We start from the raw sequence: 17861 nt of genomic DNA on the forward strand, positions 1-17861 counted from the left end.
TGGAGAATTAACAAGTCCTTAGTTGCCAGGAAAAATGGACTCGAGCTTAAAGAGTCCTGCCCTAAAAAAAGTCAGTCAGGAAGGTTTTTAAACAGATGTTCAGATGATTATGACGCCCAAACAAAAATAGGAAACAACTCGCAAAACAAAAAGCAACTTCAACAAACAGCAATGCTGCTTTGGAGAGAAAGAGTTGAAAACATCCTTCCTGTTAAGGTTCACAAGACATCCTTGTGCTTTTCCTCTTCCTGACAGTACGGAGCAGGATGCTGAGCCTGAGCCGCAGAAACACTCTTTCATTAATCATTTCACAACCTGGGATAAATGCTTCCTTCATGCAGAGGCCATTTATCAGCTTTTACTAATAAGGGCTGTTAATTACTAATAGCTGAATAGAAGTACATTTCAGAATACATGATGTATGAGGAATACTATGGATCAGTACTTTCAGTGTATTAGTACTGCATTTTTAAAAGTCATGTGGGACATTCTAGGAGAACCGAACAAATAAAACAGGGAACTTTAATTGCTTGTTTTCACATCTCTCTGAATACAGAAACAGTATTTTTTATATCAACCAAATAATCATAATCTGACAATAGCAACTTTTAATACTTTCTTTTTTGATGACACTCTTCCCTCAGAACTGTATGATAGATCCATTAAATTCAGTGTCGAAATCTTAATTTCTGCACTTTGCTATTTTCTTACATTACATCTCCAACTTGCCTCCTTTTTTCCACTTTAGTCACCTTGTGAGGTCGCTGTGAGCCGCCACTGATCCCTTTTTCCCAGAATATGTGGAAACAAGGTAAAGCAGGTGGCTTGTCCCTCCAGCTATGTGGCCGTGAACCAGGGTCATCGCAGTGGAGGACGGTTTGTTGTTTGTGGCCTTTAGCTTTGCCACCTGGCTGAGGAAGAGGAGAGATGCGGGTCCCGTGTCCAGCTATGTGCTCGCTGAAAATAAAACTAAGCGGCTGTCATCCCTGCTGAGGCGAAAAGCGTGCTGCTCTTCATCCTTCTGACACCAAAATAACGACTTATATACGTTTATTTTATAATGTTCTAGAATTTGCTAACACAGTAAATTGTTTTTCTCAATAAAAAAACACATCTTCTCTGAAACAAAGAATGTTGGTTTTTGACTGAAGACAATTGAAAACTTGCCTGTCTTCAACAGATGGGCCATCATCTGCTTTGCACATAAAGTCCAATCATTTTAAAAATTAAAGAAGGAAATGTGTGCAAAAGTGGAAAAAGTGTTGCCTAAATTAGCAAAAATCACTTTGTAAATGGAAGATCAAATACATAAATAAAAAAAAGCACAGCTCAGTTTAGAGATGCAAAAAATCTGCTGATTTTAGCTTTAACAGTTTCAAATGCTAACCAAGCAATCAGAAACTCAAAAATCCTATCTTTTTGTGATCAGGGAATGCACCATAATAGAAGTAACCAGTTCTCACCAACAAAAATATTCTTTTGTGTGGTTGCGGTTTACCGAATGAAGAATACTGTAAGTTAGGCATTTTTACTATCAGTAAGTCGCTGAAAATGAAGTTAGAGGAAGCTCAGAGATGAAAAAAAAAGTTATTTAAAAAGGAACATCTAGTTTTTATGCACTTCATTCAGGCTGCAAGCGAGCAAGGGAGAGCAAGATTTCCAGAACACAACAAGAACGCTAAACGAAGTACAGCTTTAACTTTTTGGGCTTTCAATCTCTGTCTGCCACGGAGCAAACAGAACTTGGAAATGTTGGAAACCTTCTGGAAATCTCTGATAAGGATCTACCTTCTCTAAAACAGAGGTGACAAAGTCCAGTCCTGGAGAGCTACTCTCCTGCAACTTTTAGACCATCCCTTCCTCAACACACCTGAACGAAATGAACGACTTGTCACCAGGCCTCTGCAGAGCTCAGTGCCAGACCGATGAGAGAATTCAGCCATCTGATTCAGGTGTGCTGGTGAAGGGATGCATGCAACTGATGCAGGACAGTAGCTCTCAGGACCAAACTTGTTCCTCCCTGCTGTAGCATATACACATGAATGGTGGTGTTTTGGTGCTGCTGGTTAATATAAGATGCTCGAGCCAAAATAGAATGTCAACTCCCGACTCATTTTCTCTTTGTTTTATAATAGTAAAAACAGTTTTACAGTCTTACACACAGCGCGATGCCGCCTATGCTCCTAATACAAAGAAATGATGAAGCCTCGTAGCAAGAAGGTGAGGAAAAAAAATATTTTAATGTCGCTCCTGTAGATTTTTAAAATTTGTGTCACCCTCCTCTTTCTGTCCTTTCCTCGGCCTTATCCATCTGCAGCCAAAAACTTCCAAACAGCTTCCAATAATCACAAAAAAAGGAAACTGATAAAGCCAGTGAGAACAGGAACTGTCAAGCGGTCAGTTATTTAACCTGCCATGTGACAACAGCGTGAGGCACAGGGTCAAGCCTCGCTGTGGCAAGTCTCTAGAGATAAAGCCAGATCCCTGCAGCAGTTAGAAAATCCTGACAGAGACGACCAGCTAACACCATTAAGATAAACCCATTTGAGTCACTGCAGTCACTCCGCAAACAGAGAGAGGTGCTGCTGATGAAAAATACGGAAGACCAAAATAGTGTCAGAATAGTATGATTTATAATAACAAAAAGATTACAGCTGGAAATAACATGACTTCCTGCAGAGAAACTTTTCGTTGGCTTTTATTTTAGTAAAAAAAATGTATAATGAATCATAAATGCAAAATGACAAGCATGCAGAAAGCCTCCAGGTTTATTTTCCTCCCCCCCCCGTGAGACTTCCGCAAATATTCTCTATATCACTGCACAACGTGGGTTGACAGCATGGCTTTGAGAAATACCACTGAGTTGTTAACGAAACATTCCAGAAAAACACAATAAGACATTTACTGGGAATATTACATATTTGTCATGTCAAAACATCTTGTCCCATTTTAGAGTATAGATCCGAAACCTCAACATAAAGTACTTATACTGCAGATACTCCTCCAGGGGTTAGGCTCCAAATACAACATTTGTAAAAAGCAGAAACTGGATTAGTTAGACAAATGAATAGACAGATGAAAATCTGAAAAATATATCGTGGATGGACAAACGGATAAATGGACAGTAAAATGTATGGATGGGACAGTTAATAAAAGCATGGATATACAAATATTTTACATACTCTATTTTATTTTCCCCTGATTCTCCAGACAGAAGCATACTTTAAATCATGTTTTGTACTTTTCAGAATTATAGAAAGCCTGGATTTTTTTAATCTGAATATTTCTAGCAAACATATATCAACAAATGAACTCTTTCACACATTTGGTGGGTAAGTAGGGAATACCTCACAAACAGTACTGGCACATCATGGAGAGACAATTCTTTAAAAAAAAAAATGACCCAATGAATCAGATTATATATATTTTTTTTTTTTACAAAATCTCAAGGTCTCTTTTTTTAAGCAAACTTAACGCAAACATTACTAGTCTATCATAAATGAAAATATTTTCTGCAGAAGCTTTACCATAAAATACTAATGATGGCAATTTTCTTTTCCCCAGTCCTCATCATGCTGCCAGCTGTCATCTACTCTATTTACAGCCTGCAAAAAAAGCTGTAAATACCAGAGGCGGTTAACAAGCCAGCAAAGACACCATCATTGACAGAAGGGCGTAGGGTCTGCCTCTACCTGTAACCCACAGTTGTGTCATTGTATTGATTGCTCATGTGTAAAGTTGGTGCCAAAACCACATTCGTTTACAGCACTCGGAGTGATTTCATGTTTTTCAGCCAAAATAGTTTAAAATTGACCAATAAAAGTTGTAAATCAGAAGAAACTGAATATTAACGTAAGCTTCTGTGTGTGTGCCTGTGTGGATCAAAGTTAATGCCCACAACAACCCGCAAGTCCATGAACTCTACAGAGTGGGAATCCAGCAGTAGAGACCAATGAGTGTCAGAGAACCTAACAACAAAGCAATAGTTTATTTTAGATTTGCACAGTGGGGCTGCACGATACTAGGACATTTTGGGATAATATTGGCAAATATCGCGATGACGATATTAGTTGCGATATATGTCTATTTTCTTCTTTCCTCTCTTTTTCATCTGTGTATCCGTCACTCTGTGAGCTTTAGCATTTGGGCATCTGTGTCCAGTGTGAGCATCTGCTGCGTTGAGACTCTGTCCAGCTGGCTAAACATTGGCATGTAAAATGAAGGTTCATCACACTTAGAATTTAATGGCCAACAATCAGTGCACACCAAACAGTCCTGATATTGCAGCGGCGATGTATTCGTGATGTGCTGTGCATCCTTAGCACAGCGCATCAGAATTCCCGTGAGTGCAATTTCACAATCGCAAAAAACTGTTTAGATGTCATATCTTCTAGGCTATTAAATATAACTCTACTTGCAAAATATATTTGGCCGGTTGTACAGACTTTAACCGCCATTTTGCTCATACCTTATATAGACCAATATACTAAAACTCAGGGAGGATGAGAGAAAAAACGAATTAGTTAGGGCTGAGAATGTGTTAATTCAAAGTTGATTTTGTCATTGCAATAATCACCAATAATAATGCAATGAGATGTTTCCCTGACGTCCGACAGCCATAGCTTTTGTAATCTTTTTCAATGGAACTGTAAATTGTGCATAACATGCTTCCATTTCTGTGCATCACAACCAAAATAATATTGTTCAACAGGAGGCACTGGAGGCAAACACCCAATTAATAAAGAATACGATCATATTGCATGTAAACAAAGAAAGGTTTAGTGTCCTGCGGTTTAATTCAAACAATCTACAACCGCATGCTCCTGTTTATTATTAGCGTGGCCTCTCGGGGGCCCTCTGTTTTGAACATGTCCCTGTTTCCCAGAACCTGATTTAAATTAAAGGGTCATTAACAGGCTTCTGCAAAACTTGATGGCATGCTGGGGTGTCTTGGGCGGCAGAAGCAGATCTAAAACATGCAGGACCACTGAGGTATAACGCATAGGGTGAATTTGAGGGCGTAAAGTTTGCGGCCCCCATCAAACCACGACGCGCACTCATGCATGCAGGTTAGATTCCTACGGTCGTTGCAGCTCCTGTTGTATGTTAAGTATATCCGATTATCTCAGATGATAAAGGGCTTAAAGCGGGATGCAGGCGCATGAAACAGGAACGAGCTGCATGGCAACAGTTGCACACAGAAACATTGTTAAATTGTTGCAGTGTCGTGATGTTGCAACAGACTAGCCAGAAATAAGCACTTCTGATTCCAATTTGTAGTACGATGTAATGAAAAAAAAAAAAAAAAGCCCACTGACCTGTTGCGTCCGTTCAACCGGGTTCATCATCACAGCCTGCCGAAAGCGGTTATCCACATAAGACGCCATTGTCTTGGAAGGCGGCGTGTAGCGCAGTTTCTTATCCTTAAAACGGCTTTATAGGAACCCAGAGGCGAAATAAATGTAGAAATGTAGGCCTCGCTTTTGTTTTAGTTCATTCGTGTCGGATGTGCTCCGAAAGCTGCCGTATGAAGCTGGGAGTGCCCGAAGCCAGGCCACGACTGGAGCCAGACAACCGAGCGGTCTCCTCGGGGTGTCTGTCCCTCTCTGCTTCCCAAACAGAAACCTGCTGCCAACAGCAGCCCCCGCGGCCACTAATTATTAAAACTTGCTTTAATCAAGAAACACGGATCGAACAGTCTCTATTTGAGTTATTCTTCTAACTTTCAACCTGAAGTCCCGCCGTTGAAGCCAGTATTAGGTGAAGATATTTCTTGTGTCCTCAGCATTCTGCTAGCTACGGGACGAAATTCCATTAAGGATCCGGTAAACAAAAAGGAAAGCAAACGGCTACAAACTAACCTGTCAGCAACAACATGGCGTCCATCACGGAAGGTCAAAACTGTTACATTATACTGAGAAAATCCATTTTATTCGCGTTTCTAGACAGCTAGAAGTGAGAATAGGTACACCGCCGTTTGCCGTCTTCTGTTGTATGCCACCACCATGGTGACTGACATGATCAAGTCAGAAGGGGTTAGAAACAGTACATCCTGATGAGATTTTCAAAATAAAGCTCTGCAGCCCTAAAGAGTTAATTATGCACATCCAATTATTAATTGCGTTTTCAAAAGAATTAAGGCAAATATACGTAAATTTCACTGCAAATTGACCTCAAATAGAGTACACATGAAAGAGACAACTTGATATATATATATATATATATATATGTATATAAAGGGTTTTCAAGTCGGTTGTCAACGTCGAATTCTTAGTTTTATTAATCTTAATTTGACAGTAAGGAAATTCTATTTCCCCCAAACCTATTGACCTTTTTTCTTTTTCTTTTTTTTTTTTTACTTTACATGGATTTGGTAACACGGAGGAGGCTTATTATGGGCGAGTCCATTCAACAAAGGACGGAACGAAGGATGCAATGTAGGAAAGGTAATGCTTTGGCACCACCAAGTGACTTTGTCAGGAATTGCATATTTAAATGCAATATGCACAACTAAACGGTGAGTATATGGAAGAACAATGGCATATTTAATCCTAAAAAGTCCTATATATGTTTATTCTAACATATAAAAGAAGTGTTAAATAAGATTGTTAAGACTTTAAAAGCTCATCTTTAGATTTATATTTTTATTAATAAAGAAATTCCAGACATCGTTTAATTATTTTTGCTTCAATTAAAATAACAGTTTCACACTATTCCTTTCTTACGAGAACTTTTGGGACTTTTAAAGGTTGTAAATATGCTCATCTTTCAAAAACTACTCCCTTTGATCTGTGAGTAATAATTAACCATGCACAATAAAATGAATTGTTATGACATGGCATTTCTCGCCACATACAAATCTATTTGATTGAATAATATTACACACATTTAGATATGGGAATAGCTGAACAGACAGAGCAGGTTTCCTGGTTGTAGAATGAAATTAGGCCTCAGGCAATGACACCATGACAACCACTGGTTGTATTACAACCAACCATGACCCCATGGGCAGAATATACCGCCGGGCTCATGTTGTCAGTCCAGCGGGGCCATTACAAAGCTCTTTCTAAGCTGCAGATATAATACGATAGAATTGATGCAGAACAGTAACATAGCCTCAGAAGAGCCGCAGTACTGCCAGAGGATAATTTTCACAGGTAGGAAACCTAACTGACAATGTGCCTTTCTTGTGTTTCCTTCAGCTGGACACAGTGCTTGGAGGGAAATTAGAAGCTAAAAAGTTTAAAAATCAAATCAAAGCAATTTTGATGTAGCTGCAAGGTGACATAGTTACTATGATAACTTCAAATGTAATTAGTAAGAAATGATTCATTGCCATAAAGCTCCTTATTGGTTTAACTTTGCTTAAGTATTTTAAGCAACACATTTAAGATGTTCTCCCCGTGCATGTGTGGGTTCTCACCGGGTACTCCGGCTTCCTCCCACAGTCCAAAGACATGCCTGTTAGGTTAATTGGTAGCTCTAAATTGCCCTTAGGTGTATGAATGAGTGTGTGCATGGTTGTTTGTGTGTTGCCCTGCGATGGACTGGCGACCTGTCCAGGGTGTACCCCGCCTCTCGCCCATAGACTGCTGGAGATAGGCACCAGCTACCCCGTGACCCACTATGGAATAAGCGGTAGAAAATGACTGACTGACTGACATTTAAGATGATTTGAAGACTCCATTATGCTGAATATCTGTATTTGTTTTACTCTATGTATTTCATCTGTATGTCATAAATGTTCTAGTGATCAGACTTTCCTTGTCTTAACCAAAACAGATAAATAACTGAAAGATATTTGCCACATCTTCCGCTTTTGTTTTTTGTCACTCGTACTTGTTTCAGGTCATTTTTATTTCACACCAAGATAAACAAATACAAAAGGCAGTCTTGAAATGATGATTTCTTTTAAGGAGGGTAAAAAGATGTCTAACTAATGCCACTCAAGCTTGAATAGCCTATTTAAGGGCATGCTATCACATTTAAGTCAAGACTGGTAGAGAGCAACATTTGTGGTTTCAGCAAGTCATCCAGGTCCTGAAGCACCAAAGTATCCCCTGACCACCACAGTACCACCACCATGTTTAACTGCTGGTACGATGGGGTTTTTTTTTTTTGTTAATGCCATTTTCTTTTTCTGCCAGATGCAACAGGACCGAAACATTTCCAGAACTTCTGCTTTTATCTTATCAGTCCACAGAAAATGTCCCCAAAAGTCTTGGGAATTATTAATATGTTGTTTGGCAAATGCGAGATAGATTTTTGTGTTCTTTTGGATCAGCAGTGGTTTTCACAATCAAACTCCCATGGAAGACATTTTTGTTTCTTTCTTATTGTTGAATCATGAACTCTGACCACAACGGGGGCAACTGAGGCTTTAGATGCTCTGGGACAGGGGTCTGCAACCTGTATTTCCAGTGCCAGTGGCTCTTAATAATTTACCAAACATGATAAGAGAAAAGTGTTTTTAAATATAAAGCTAATAAAAGATGCTGAGATGTTAGGGTTCTGATTGTCTTTTGTGTTTGTATTCTGATCATTTCCGTGTTAAGTTCTTTTTCACTTTATTTCTCTGCGCTCGGTATTGTTAGTTGGTGTCTCCATATTAGTTCTTTAAACTTTGAGTTATTTTCTATTAGATCTAGTAAATACATTATATTGCCAAAAGTATTTGTCTGTCTGCTTTTACATGTAGATGAACTTTGGTGATATCCTATTCTTAATCTTTACGATCCAGTTTGTTGATGGACCCACTGTTGCCAGCAATAACAACTTTTCTGTAAACCTCTTCCACAATGTTTAGGAGTGTGTTTGTAGTTAGATGAGAAAACCAGAGTTGCAGCCTCTGATCTAATTCATCCAAAAGTTGTTGAAAAAGGTTGAAGTCAGGACTCTGTGCAGTCCGGTCAAGTTTCTCCACACCAAACTTTATACACCTGCAACCATAGAAGTGATTGGAACACCAGAACTCATTGGTTTGATGGTGTGACCCAATACTTTTGGTATATTTCCCCGGGGTTTCTTGTATCTCTGTTCAGCTCTAGCTGTGTTAATTAGTCTCTCTCCCTCCGTTTTCCTGGTTTTCTTTTTACCATAGCTGCTCCTAATTTCACCTAATTAGCTCTTCTGGTTTGCTTGTCATTTCCCCAACTCTGCCTCAGTATTTAAACTCTATGATTCTCATTGTTCCCCACTGGAGTTTAAAGTTGTTCTTCTCAGGACTCCATTCAACCGCCATGTTCTCCACTACACTGTCTCTCTGTTCCTTTTTGTTAGTTTGCTGTAGTTTTTAATTAAATCCTTATATTTGGCATGCTGCTCCCAATGTTCTGTCTGTAATTTGGTCTTACAAACAACCCACCAAACATGACAATAAGTCAGTTTTCTTTTGTAATGTTTATACAACCTTTAACCTTTTGATTTAACTCTGAAACAACCTTTTTTTCTAAATTTTTCCCTTAATCAATGAAATCATCATTTAAAATCCTGTAGCTAATCTGCTTGTTTTATCTCATTTAGCTGAGGGCAACTACAGGCACCATTGATAACAATTCACAAGTGAAGAAGTATTTAGTTTCCTTACTCACAACGTCTCTCACCAGGTCCAGATGGAATTGGAGACTACAGGCCGAGATCGAATTATATCCCCCTGTACATCGGTGTGGGTTCCACTTCTCGCGAGGCCACAAGTGATCTGAGATATTTATTCCGAGCTGCTCCTCAGGCCCCCCCACCTGTGCCCAGGCAGAGCTGTGTGGGCGAGGTGGGCTGGGGATGGCAGTATAACCAGCTGTTGAATGGAGATAGGCTGCTCAGCAACATGCAAATCAAGGTATAAACATGACCTTGTGGAGCTCATTCTAATGAGCATGTTGAGGCAGAAACTTTGATGTGGGAAAAAAATCCCACTCAACTTTATTGAGATAAAGAAATCAGAAATGATTTTCTCCATACTAAACAAATCATTTGATGCATAGGATTGGAAAATGGATTATTTATTAATTCTGGATACTGATGCATGTTTTATAATGATTGAAAAAAAAAAAAAACATAATTCAGTGTTTTCTTTTATTTTTTGACAGAAAACAGAGATAAGGCAAACACTGGAGGACAGAGTCACTCAGACGTTTCAGATGAACCAGCAGGTCACAATTCTAATAGTTAAATGTATAAAAAATATACATGTATATTCATTACTGGTCCAAAGTTTTAGAACGCCTTTCTCATTTAATGTTTTTCTTTGTGTTTATGATTATTTGTTCTATTTGTACGTAGATTATCACTGAAGGCCTCAAAACAGTGAATGAAAACATATGCAATTACGTAGCAAACTAATGCTGTAAAATAACTTTAAATATGTTTTCTATTTTAGATTCCTAAAAATGTCCGCCTTTGCTGTGATGACTGAAATATTAACCTTTGGCCGTCTTTCAATGAACCTCCGAGAAGAGTCTTTGGAAGAGTCTTTCAGGTGACCACCTCTAGAAGCTCATGGAGAGAACGTCAAGAGACCAAGGCAATTATCATAGCAAATGGTGGTTATTTTAAAGAATCTAAAATATAATATTATATAGTAATATAGTTATTTCACACTTTTTGTTTACTATATAATTACATGTGTGTTCATTCATAGCTTTGTAGCCTTTGGTGAGAATCTACAATGTAAATAGTCATGAAAATAAAGAGACAAATTAAGTGAGAAAGTGTAGCTAAATCTTTTGACCAGTAGTGTACATATATATATATAGATATATATATCGATCTAAATATTCTAACATATGTCTGCTGTTTCAAATAAATAAGTGAATGCATCTCAGGTTTGCATTGCACAGTGTTGAGCAAGCTGTGTTGTAAGTTACCTGCCTTCTCATCCATAATGCAACAGTTCCACTTTAACGAGAACACACAGCACCTCAAGCCGTAGATGCAAAATCAGCCAGGATGAACTTGGACACACAGCCGGCAAACCGTCTGGAAGTCTTATTTCCATTTTCCATTTTTCTTTATAGAAAAAATATTCATGAAATGCAATTACATTTATTTCCTGATTATTCCAATACATACGTTTTAGATAACTTACTTTAGCAATGGCTTAGTAGTAGCAGTGGATATCAATAAATTGCAATATAATAGAAAAGGTAACTTTTTATTTCAGTTATTGAAGTTCAACACAAAAAAAGTCATGCACTATAAAGATTTAGTTGGCTTGATTGGCCAGCCAACTGGCCTTATCTAAATCCCACAGAGAATCTATGAAGTACTCACAAGAGGAAGATAAGAGGCACCAGAGCCAATATTGAAAATGACTTAAAGGCCTCTATTAGCAACTCCGGCTTCCAGAACATCTCAGTAGAGCCCAGCTGATCGCCTTCATTCCATGCAGGAATTCATACTAAAGAAGCCCTGACTATGTATACAGTGGAATGCATTTTCAGATGCCCAACATTTCTGTATTAAAAACCATTTCTATTGTTAGTCTTATGTACTTTTCAAGTTTTCTGAGCATTTGGGATTTTAATTTTTATTTCCATCCATCCATCTATTGCCTATTCCCAGTAGCACAGCCTGTTGTGGGGGAGCTGGAGCCTGTCTCTAGCAGTCATTGGGTGAGAGGTGGGGTAAACCCTGAACAGGTCGCCAGTCCTTCACATTTATTTTTTCATGTGTCCTGTCTTAGAATTTCAGGCGCACCATATTGCGAAGCAGGTTTTCTACATGTGCTACCTGCAATTCTAAAGTTTTTTTTAAATCTTATCTTATGTGATGGATCTGCTCAAAAAAGTCTAAGTTGGTGAACTGAAATGAGAAAAATATATATAAAAAATGAATAATTGTAAAAAAAATAAAGAGAATTGGCATGTACTTATGTATCCACCCCCTTGGCTATGAAGCCTCTATAAGATTCTGGAGCAACCAGCTACCTTAAAAAGTCACATAATTAGTGAGATGAAGTCCACCTGTGTGGCATCACACCTTGAAGACCAAGAGGCTCTCCAAACAAGTCAGACACAAAGTTGCTGAGAACTCATGGTGGGGTTATAAAAAAATATCCAAATATTTGATGTCCCGCTGGAGCATCATCAGATCCATCATCTTCAAATGGAACCACATGGTACCACAATGGTACCACAACAAACCTGCCAAGGGAGGGCCGGCCACCAAAACTCACAGACTGGGCAAGGAGGTCATTAATCAGAGAGGCAGAGACCAAAGGTCTCCACAGCTGAGACTGGAGTATCTGTCCATGGGACCACAATGTGCCGTATACTCCTTATGGAAAAGTGGCCGGAAAAAAAGCCATTAATTAGTGTTAAAAATAAGAAAACACATTTTGAGTTTGCTGAAAGGCTTGTGGGCGACTCTCCAGATGTATGGAGAAAGGTGCTCTGTTTAGATGAGACTAAAATGGAACATTTTGGCCGCCAAGGAAATCACTTTATCTGGCGCAAACCCAACACATCCAATCACCCCAAGAACATCATCTCCACAGTGGAACATAGTGGTGGCAGTATCATGCTGTGGGGATGTTTTTCAGCAACAGGGATTGGGAAACTGGTCCGAGTCGAGGGAAAGATGGATGGTGCTAAATACAGGGATATTCTGGGGGAAAACCTGTTAGTCTCCCTGTGATTTGAGGTTGGGATCAAGGTTCAGTTTCCAGCAGGATAATGATCCGAAGCAGACTGCTAAAGCAACAAATGAGTGGTTTAAGTGTAAACATTTAAATGTCTCGGAATTGCCTAGTCAAAGTCCAAACCTGAATCCAATTGAGAATTTGTGGTCAGACTTGAAGATCGAAAACCAGCCAACATAAAGGAGCTGGAGCAGGTTTGCCTTGAGGATTGGGCAAAAATCTCAGAGGCAAGATGTGGCAAGCTCATAGAGACTTATCCAAAGCAACTTCCAGCTGTAATTGCTGCAAAAGGTGGCTCTACAAAGTACTGACTTTAGGGGTATGAACAGTTATGCATGGTGATGATTTCTGTTATTTTGTCCTGCTTGTTGTTGATTATGATAACAGAAATAATACACCAGCAAAGTTGTAAGCATGTTCTGTAAATAAAAATGGAGAAAACTCTCGATCAATTTTAATTCCAGGTTATGAGGAAACAAAACATACAAATTGCCAGGGGGGGGGGGGGTGAATACTTTTGCAAGGCACTGTATAAACTGTTTTTTTCCATTTCTATTCCAATTTATGGAGATGCACCTTTTACTTTGGATTTGCTGCAGAACTTTAAGGAAATGAATAAAATATGCAAAGGAATGAGTAAAGACACATGGTCTTTGAGTTAAACAACCTATTTTTCTGTATATAAAAATATTTCTAGTGCAGCTCTTGCATTAACCCTCACCCATTCATCTGTGGGAGATTTTAAAAGTGACGTATCAGAACCCCATCTGACAGAATATCCGAAGCATGATAATAAACAGAGGGTGGTGTGTATCTATAGCTGTATTATTATCTGGCTGGGGTTTTTAAAAGGATTATTCTGTTGAATATTTGATGGGTTTATTTTTATTTTTATTTTGCCACCACTGTGTAAGCATTTCCCCATCTTTCATTCACTTATCTAATATATTATGGTCTGAATAATGACACTATTTCTTGTTTCCAAATAGGTTTGTGTGGTTTTGCAGCACACGGTAATCTTTGTGTGAAGCAGTAAAGCATGACACTAAAACAATAAAAGCATGAAACCAAAACAGAAAAATACATTAAGCGAAACTGTGGGATCCATCATTATCGATCAAAAAAAAAGCTGTGTGGAAAAGTAAAGATGACAGATATAATGATTGATGAGATTCAACTATTTCTTTCTTTTTTATAACAAAAAAAATTGAAATTCTGTGGAGGATCACAAAGAAAAGTAGTTTGTAAGCCTGAATTTGTCAGTGTTCACATGGTTTACACTTGTTGTAAAGTGACAAATTTCCCTTTGACAAATTAATTGTGAATATTATTAAATATTATCCAAATTGTCACCAAGCAATAATTTAACTTCAAGAAGGTAAACATCCGCTATGATGTAAAACAGTAATTCAGTAAAATTATAAGGAGGACAAGCTTGGAAAATGTCCTTGATTGGAGAGTTTTCCAAATGTCCTAAATGATTTCAGTGTGGATTTGTTGGAGTGTAAATTCAGTAACGGGGCTTTGGCTGTTTCACCAATGTGCAAAATCTCAGAAATATTTTGTAAAAACAGCTGTTATAAAACAAATATTTCAAACAGGCCGAGGTTGTTTGTCAGTGTAAAACTCTCCAGATGATGATTTCCTTGAAGAGGAAACAGTATTTACTTGTATCCGTAAAATCTGTGAGCTGCGTTCTTTATGACGTGTTTTATATCTTCTAACCATTATATTTAGGTTAAACATGTCAGCTAGAAAACTATGTTTTGTCCTTTTATTATTTAATCTCTTAAGATTTTCTTAGTATGTAAAATATCCTTAAGTGATTTCTTATCTGACTGGAATAGTTATTCTGTCCCCTGGTTATATGCTACAGTAATTATTAACCTCTCAGATATGATATGATACAGTGAGAAAGTTTTAAATCATTCCCATTATCTGTTCAATAGAACATGATCATAGTGCAGTGGTTGTAATGTATACGTGGAATGCAAAGAAGACAAGGAAGACCTAACATCTGTCTACAACAGATGTACAACGTCTGAAAGTCACGTTCAAAAAAACAGATAAAATCCCTGCAAAGGTACAGATAAAGAGACAGAACCTGAATCATAACGATGTTTACAGCTTAACAGTTGGGCAGAAACTGATGGTGAAGGTGCAGAAAATGCACCTATGTAGGGAAATGACAGACTGTTAGGAAATATCTTGTTGCAGATCTAGTACCTGTGGTAGTAACATAGTAACAGGATGGATACGAATTCAGTAGGGACAAAACTCTACCCAGTAGTAAGAGTGCAGCAATGGGTTGTGCTTGCCTTCACACTGATATGAGGTTTTCCAAATTTGCTGCATTCTAGAGATGTTCAAAACAAATCCTGGAGGCAATCAATTGGTTTCAATCTGGTATTAAAGCAGTCACAGTTCCTTGAGATTTGGAGTATTTTTTTATGGCTGAACGAGCCACATTTCAGGCTGGCACAGTTGATAGAACTGTTATCTTGCAGCAAGAAGGTCCTGGGTTCGACTCCCAGCTGGGGGAATTTCTGCATGGAGTTTCCATGCGTGGGTTCTCTCCTGGTACTCTGGCTTCCTCCTCTGGTCCAAAAACATGACCGGTAAGGTCAACTGGTCTCTCTAAGTTGCGCTTAGGTATAAATGGGTGTGTGCATGGTTGTTTGTCTTGTGTGTCTCTGTGTTGCCCTAAGATGGACTGGCAACCTGTCCAGGGCGTACCCCGCCTCTTACCCGGAGACCACTGGAGATAGGAACCAGTACCCTGTACAGAAAAAGCGGGTATAAAAAAGTTGGTGAATGGATGAAATGTTTAGGCCCTGCACTAAAAATAGGACAAAAAAACAGCCAGAGTCCAAAGAAAAACATCACAAGACCTTCAAAAAACTTGAGGACACAAGACCACATTAAAATATTACAATAAAATCTGCTATGGCTCAAGATTTCTGCACACAACTTTACTTATTGAGTTGATTCTTTATGTACTAGTTTGTAAAGCATATTAATACTCATTAAAATGCTTATATTGAAGGTTATGTTAATTTATGATGACAACACAAAAGCAAATATAAATTACTTGGCTCACAATAAATGTTTTATTGGAATTGATAAATATATGACTTTGAGCAAATAAAAAGAATAAAAACGACCCCGCCCTGTGGGTTAACATGAAAGTCTTTCATGTCATTCAACGCATGCCACGTATCTCTCTCTGTAGCCTCCAATGGATTCATGTTTGTTTTTCTTTCAGAAGGAATGTCATCCATGACTCAGAAAAAGTCAACACCAAGTTTTCCAGAAACAATTAGAGCAAACAACAGGTGGCATTCTGCCGCCCACAGAGAACGGAGGATCTGACTTTTGATGAGATCCGTCAAGTCTGATTAAACATCTCCTAATCAGTATAAAGAGATTACTCCCCAACACTTATTTTCAATTCACACCCTCCAGCTTTAGTGTGAAAGAGGCCTAATTAACAATCAGATGATGGAAAAAAATGTTTTCTGCACATCTGTGAAAGTTCATGGCCACTTTGTGACTTTGTTCATGGGATAATTGCATGAAATCTGAACTTTTATACATTATTGACCATAAAAGCAAGCCAAGAAAGTGTTAAAAAGTGTGAAAATTTCAACAATATGTCAGTAATTCCTCAAACTTGACTTTATCTCCAGAAATTACTTTGACATCCATGCTGGTATTGTTTTTCGGAGCTCTTTTGTCCCTCACACACTTGTACAGTGACCAACATTTTACATTGTTATTTGAGAAGCACCCGTTAATCCATCCCCAACGGCTACAGCAATCAAATCCCCTTATGTCTGCTGTAGATAACAGAACAGGTTATTTGGTGCATTAGAAACCATCAGTTTCCACATAATGAGCCAAGCAGACATCCATTTGTTGGGGTCAACTTCAATTGGCTGATGACATCTTTGCTATAGTGGAGTTGCCCCTACTCTGGTGGGCCCTACACCTGAGGGCATCTTGAGGCTGAATTTGTTGAGCATTTCCAAGGCAGCCCTACATGTGTGTACCTACTAATCTTCTTTAGCTTTCCTGTAGAGCTGGTATCTCCAGCCTGATATTTTCTGTGTTTGTTTGACTTCTTTGTCAGGCTCCTCCACCTGAAACCACAGAAAGCAAAGTGTGAGCCCTTTTGCATTTTGCACATTGCACTTTCTTGCTTAAGAGTAATTTCAAATTCTAAAATCTTTGTTTAAGCTATAGGTCCAGCAAATGTGTATTTAAGAATCACTAATACAATCAATCTGAATGTACTGAATTAAAATGAATTGTAATACGCTCTGTCTTTTTGCTTTATTGTTGGCACTATGTGTTTTGAAGGGCCATATGTTGAGGTTTCATGGATTCAATCACTTAAGTGTCTACAATGTGGATGGGTGTCAGAAATTCCTCTGGTTTAACGCAGAAAGGACAGAAGTACGATTAGAAATTAGTGTTTAACTAGACCTAATGAGGCTAAAGACAACAGAGCAAGCCAGAAGCCTACAGCAGCCTGTAGACGTTTACACGCCCTGGTGAAACTGCCAGGTAAATCTTTAAAGCTTTTTCTGCATATAATATGCAGACATCCAATTTTTATGTAAAATTCAACTGAAAAACAATTATGTGGGAAATGTAAAAAAAAACTAAATTATCCAGAAATTTAGTTGCACACACCTCACACTAATGATTTGTTGAATCACCTTTTGTTTATTTTTCAGAATTAATTCTTCTTTGGTGGAAATCTATCAGCATCTGACATTTGAAATTGTCAATATTTGCCCACTCTGGCAAAAATGCAAAATATCTCCAGATCCAACAGATTAGGAGAACATCTCTCATCCAGAATCCACCTCTGGTGAACTTTTTTTTTTCGGTCAGATTTAGCTCTGAATTGTTGCAATGCCCTTTCAAAATGTCATCTCATTTCAGAACGTTTTCCTCTGATAAAGTCACTCTTATATTGAAATGGAGAAATGGAGAAAGCGCTGCGTGTGTTGTAGAGGTAGCGCACGCATATGCAGAGGCAATGGGTCCTTTATGCAGCTGTCCAGGGTTTGATTCTTGACTCTGGATTTTTAATGCATGGCTTCGCTTCTCTCTGTTTTCTCTGCCCATTTCCGGTCTATATACTGTGAAAAAAAGGCCACTAGTGAGATAATTCCCTTGTGCATATATCAGGAAAATCCTGAACTATAGAAGA

General features: G+C 38.4%; 2 protein-coding genes across 3 annotated transcripts in view; one reads left to right on the forward strand and one right to left on the reverse strand.

Annotated features, from left to right (window-relative positions):
* Positions 1–6014, reverse strand: part of rapgef2b (Rap guanine nucleotide exchange factor 2b) — a 127360-nt gene extending 121346 nt beyond the window's left edge. The window contains exon 1 of the mRNA XM_047353149.1: positions 5319–6014. Within this exon, the coding sequence (XP_047209105.1) occupies positions 5319–5387 (69 nt within the window). The 5' untranslated portion in view covers positions 5388–6014. The remainder of the gene's footprint in view (positions 1–5318) is intronic.
* Positions 6015–7016: 1002 nt separating this feature from the next.
* On the forward strand, positions 7017–16957 carry LOC124860140 (uncharacterized protein C4orf45). Of its 2 annotated transcripts, none has more exons than XM_047353148.1 (4): positions 7017–7157; positions 9606–9835; positions 10086–10148; positions 15903–16957. In XM_047353148.1, the coding sequence occupies exons 1-4, from the start codon at positions 7097–7099 to the stop codon at positions 15918–15920; spliced, it is 372 nt and encodes a 123-aa protein (XP_047209104.1). In that variant the 5' UTR covers positions 7017–7096; the 3' UTR covers positions 15921–16957. The 2 variants fall into 2 exon arrangements, with proteins under 2 accessions (XP_047209104.1, XP_047209103.1); XM_047353147.1 differs by lacking the exon at positions 15903–16957 and adding an exon at positions 10376–10578.
* The last annotated feature ends 904 nt before the right edge of the window (positions 16958–17861 follow it).

This window comes from Girardinichthys multiradiatus, chromosome 23, assembly GCF_021462225.1.
Source record: "Girardinichthys multiradiatus isolate DD_20200921_A chromosome 23, DD_fGirMul_XY1, whole genome shotgun sequence".
NCBI classification, from domain to species: Eukaryota; Metazoa; Chordata; class Actinopteri; order Cyprinodontiformes; family Goodeidae; genus Girardinichthys; species Girardinichthys multiradiatus.

Bases quoted from the DNA above. Each gene is read 5' to 3' on its own strand.
- LOC124860140 (XM_047353147.1), top strand. From the start codon at position 7,097: ATGCAGAACAGTAACATAGCCTCAGAAGAGCCGCAGTACTGCCAGAGG. The intron at 9,836-10,085 runs GTATAAACATGA...ATTTTTTGACAG, and splicing joins TCAGCAACATGCAAATCAAG to AAAACAGAGATAAGGCAAAC. The intron at 10,149-10,375 runs GTCACAATTCTA...TTTCTATTTTAG, and splicing joins CGTTTCAGATGAACCAGCAG to ATTCCTAAAAATGTCCGCCT.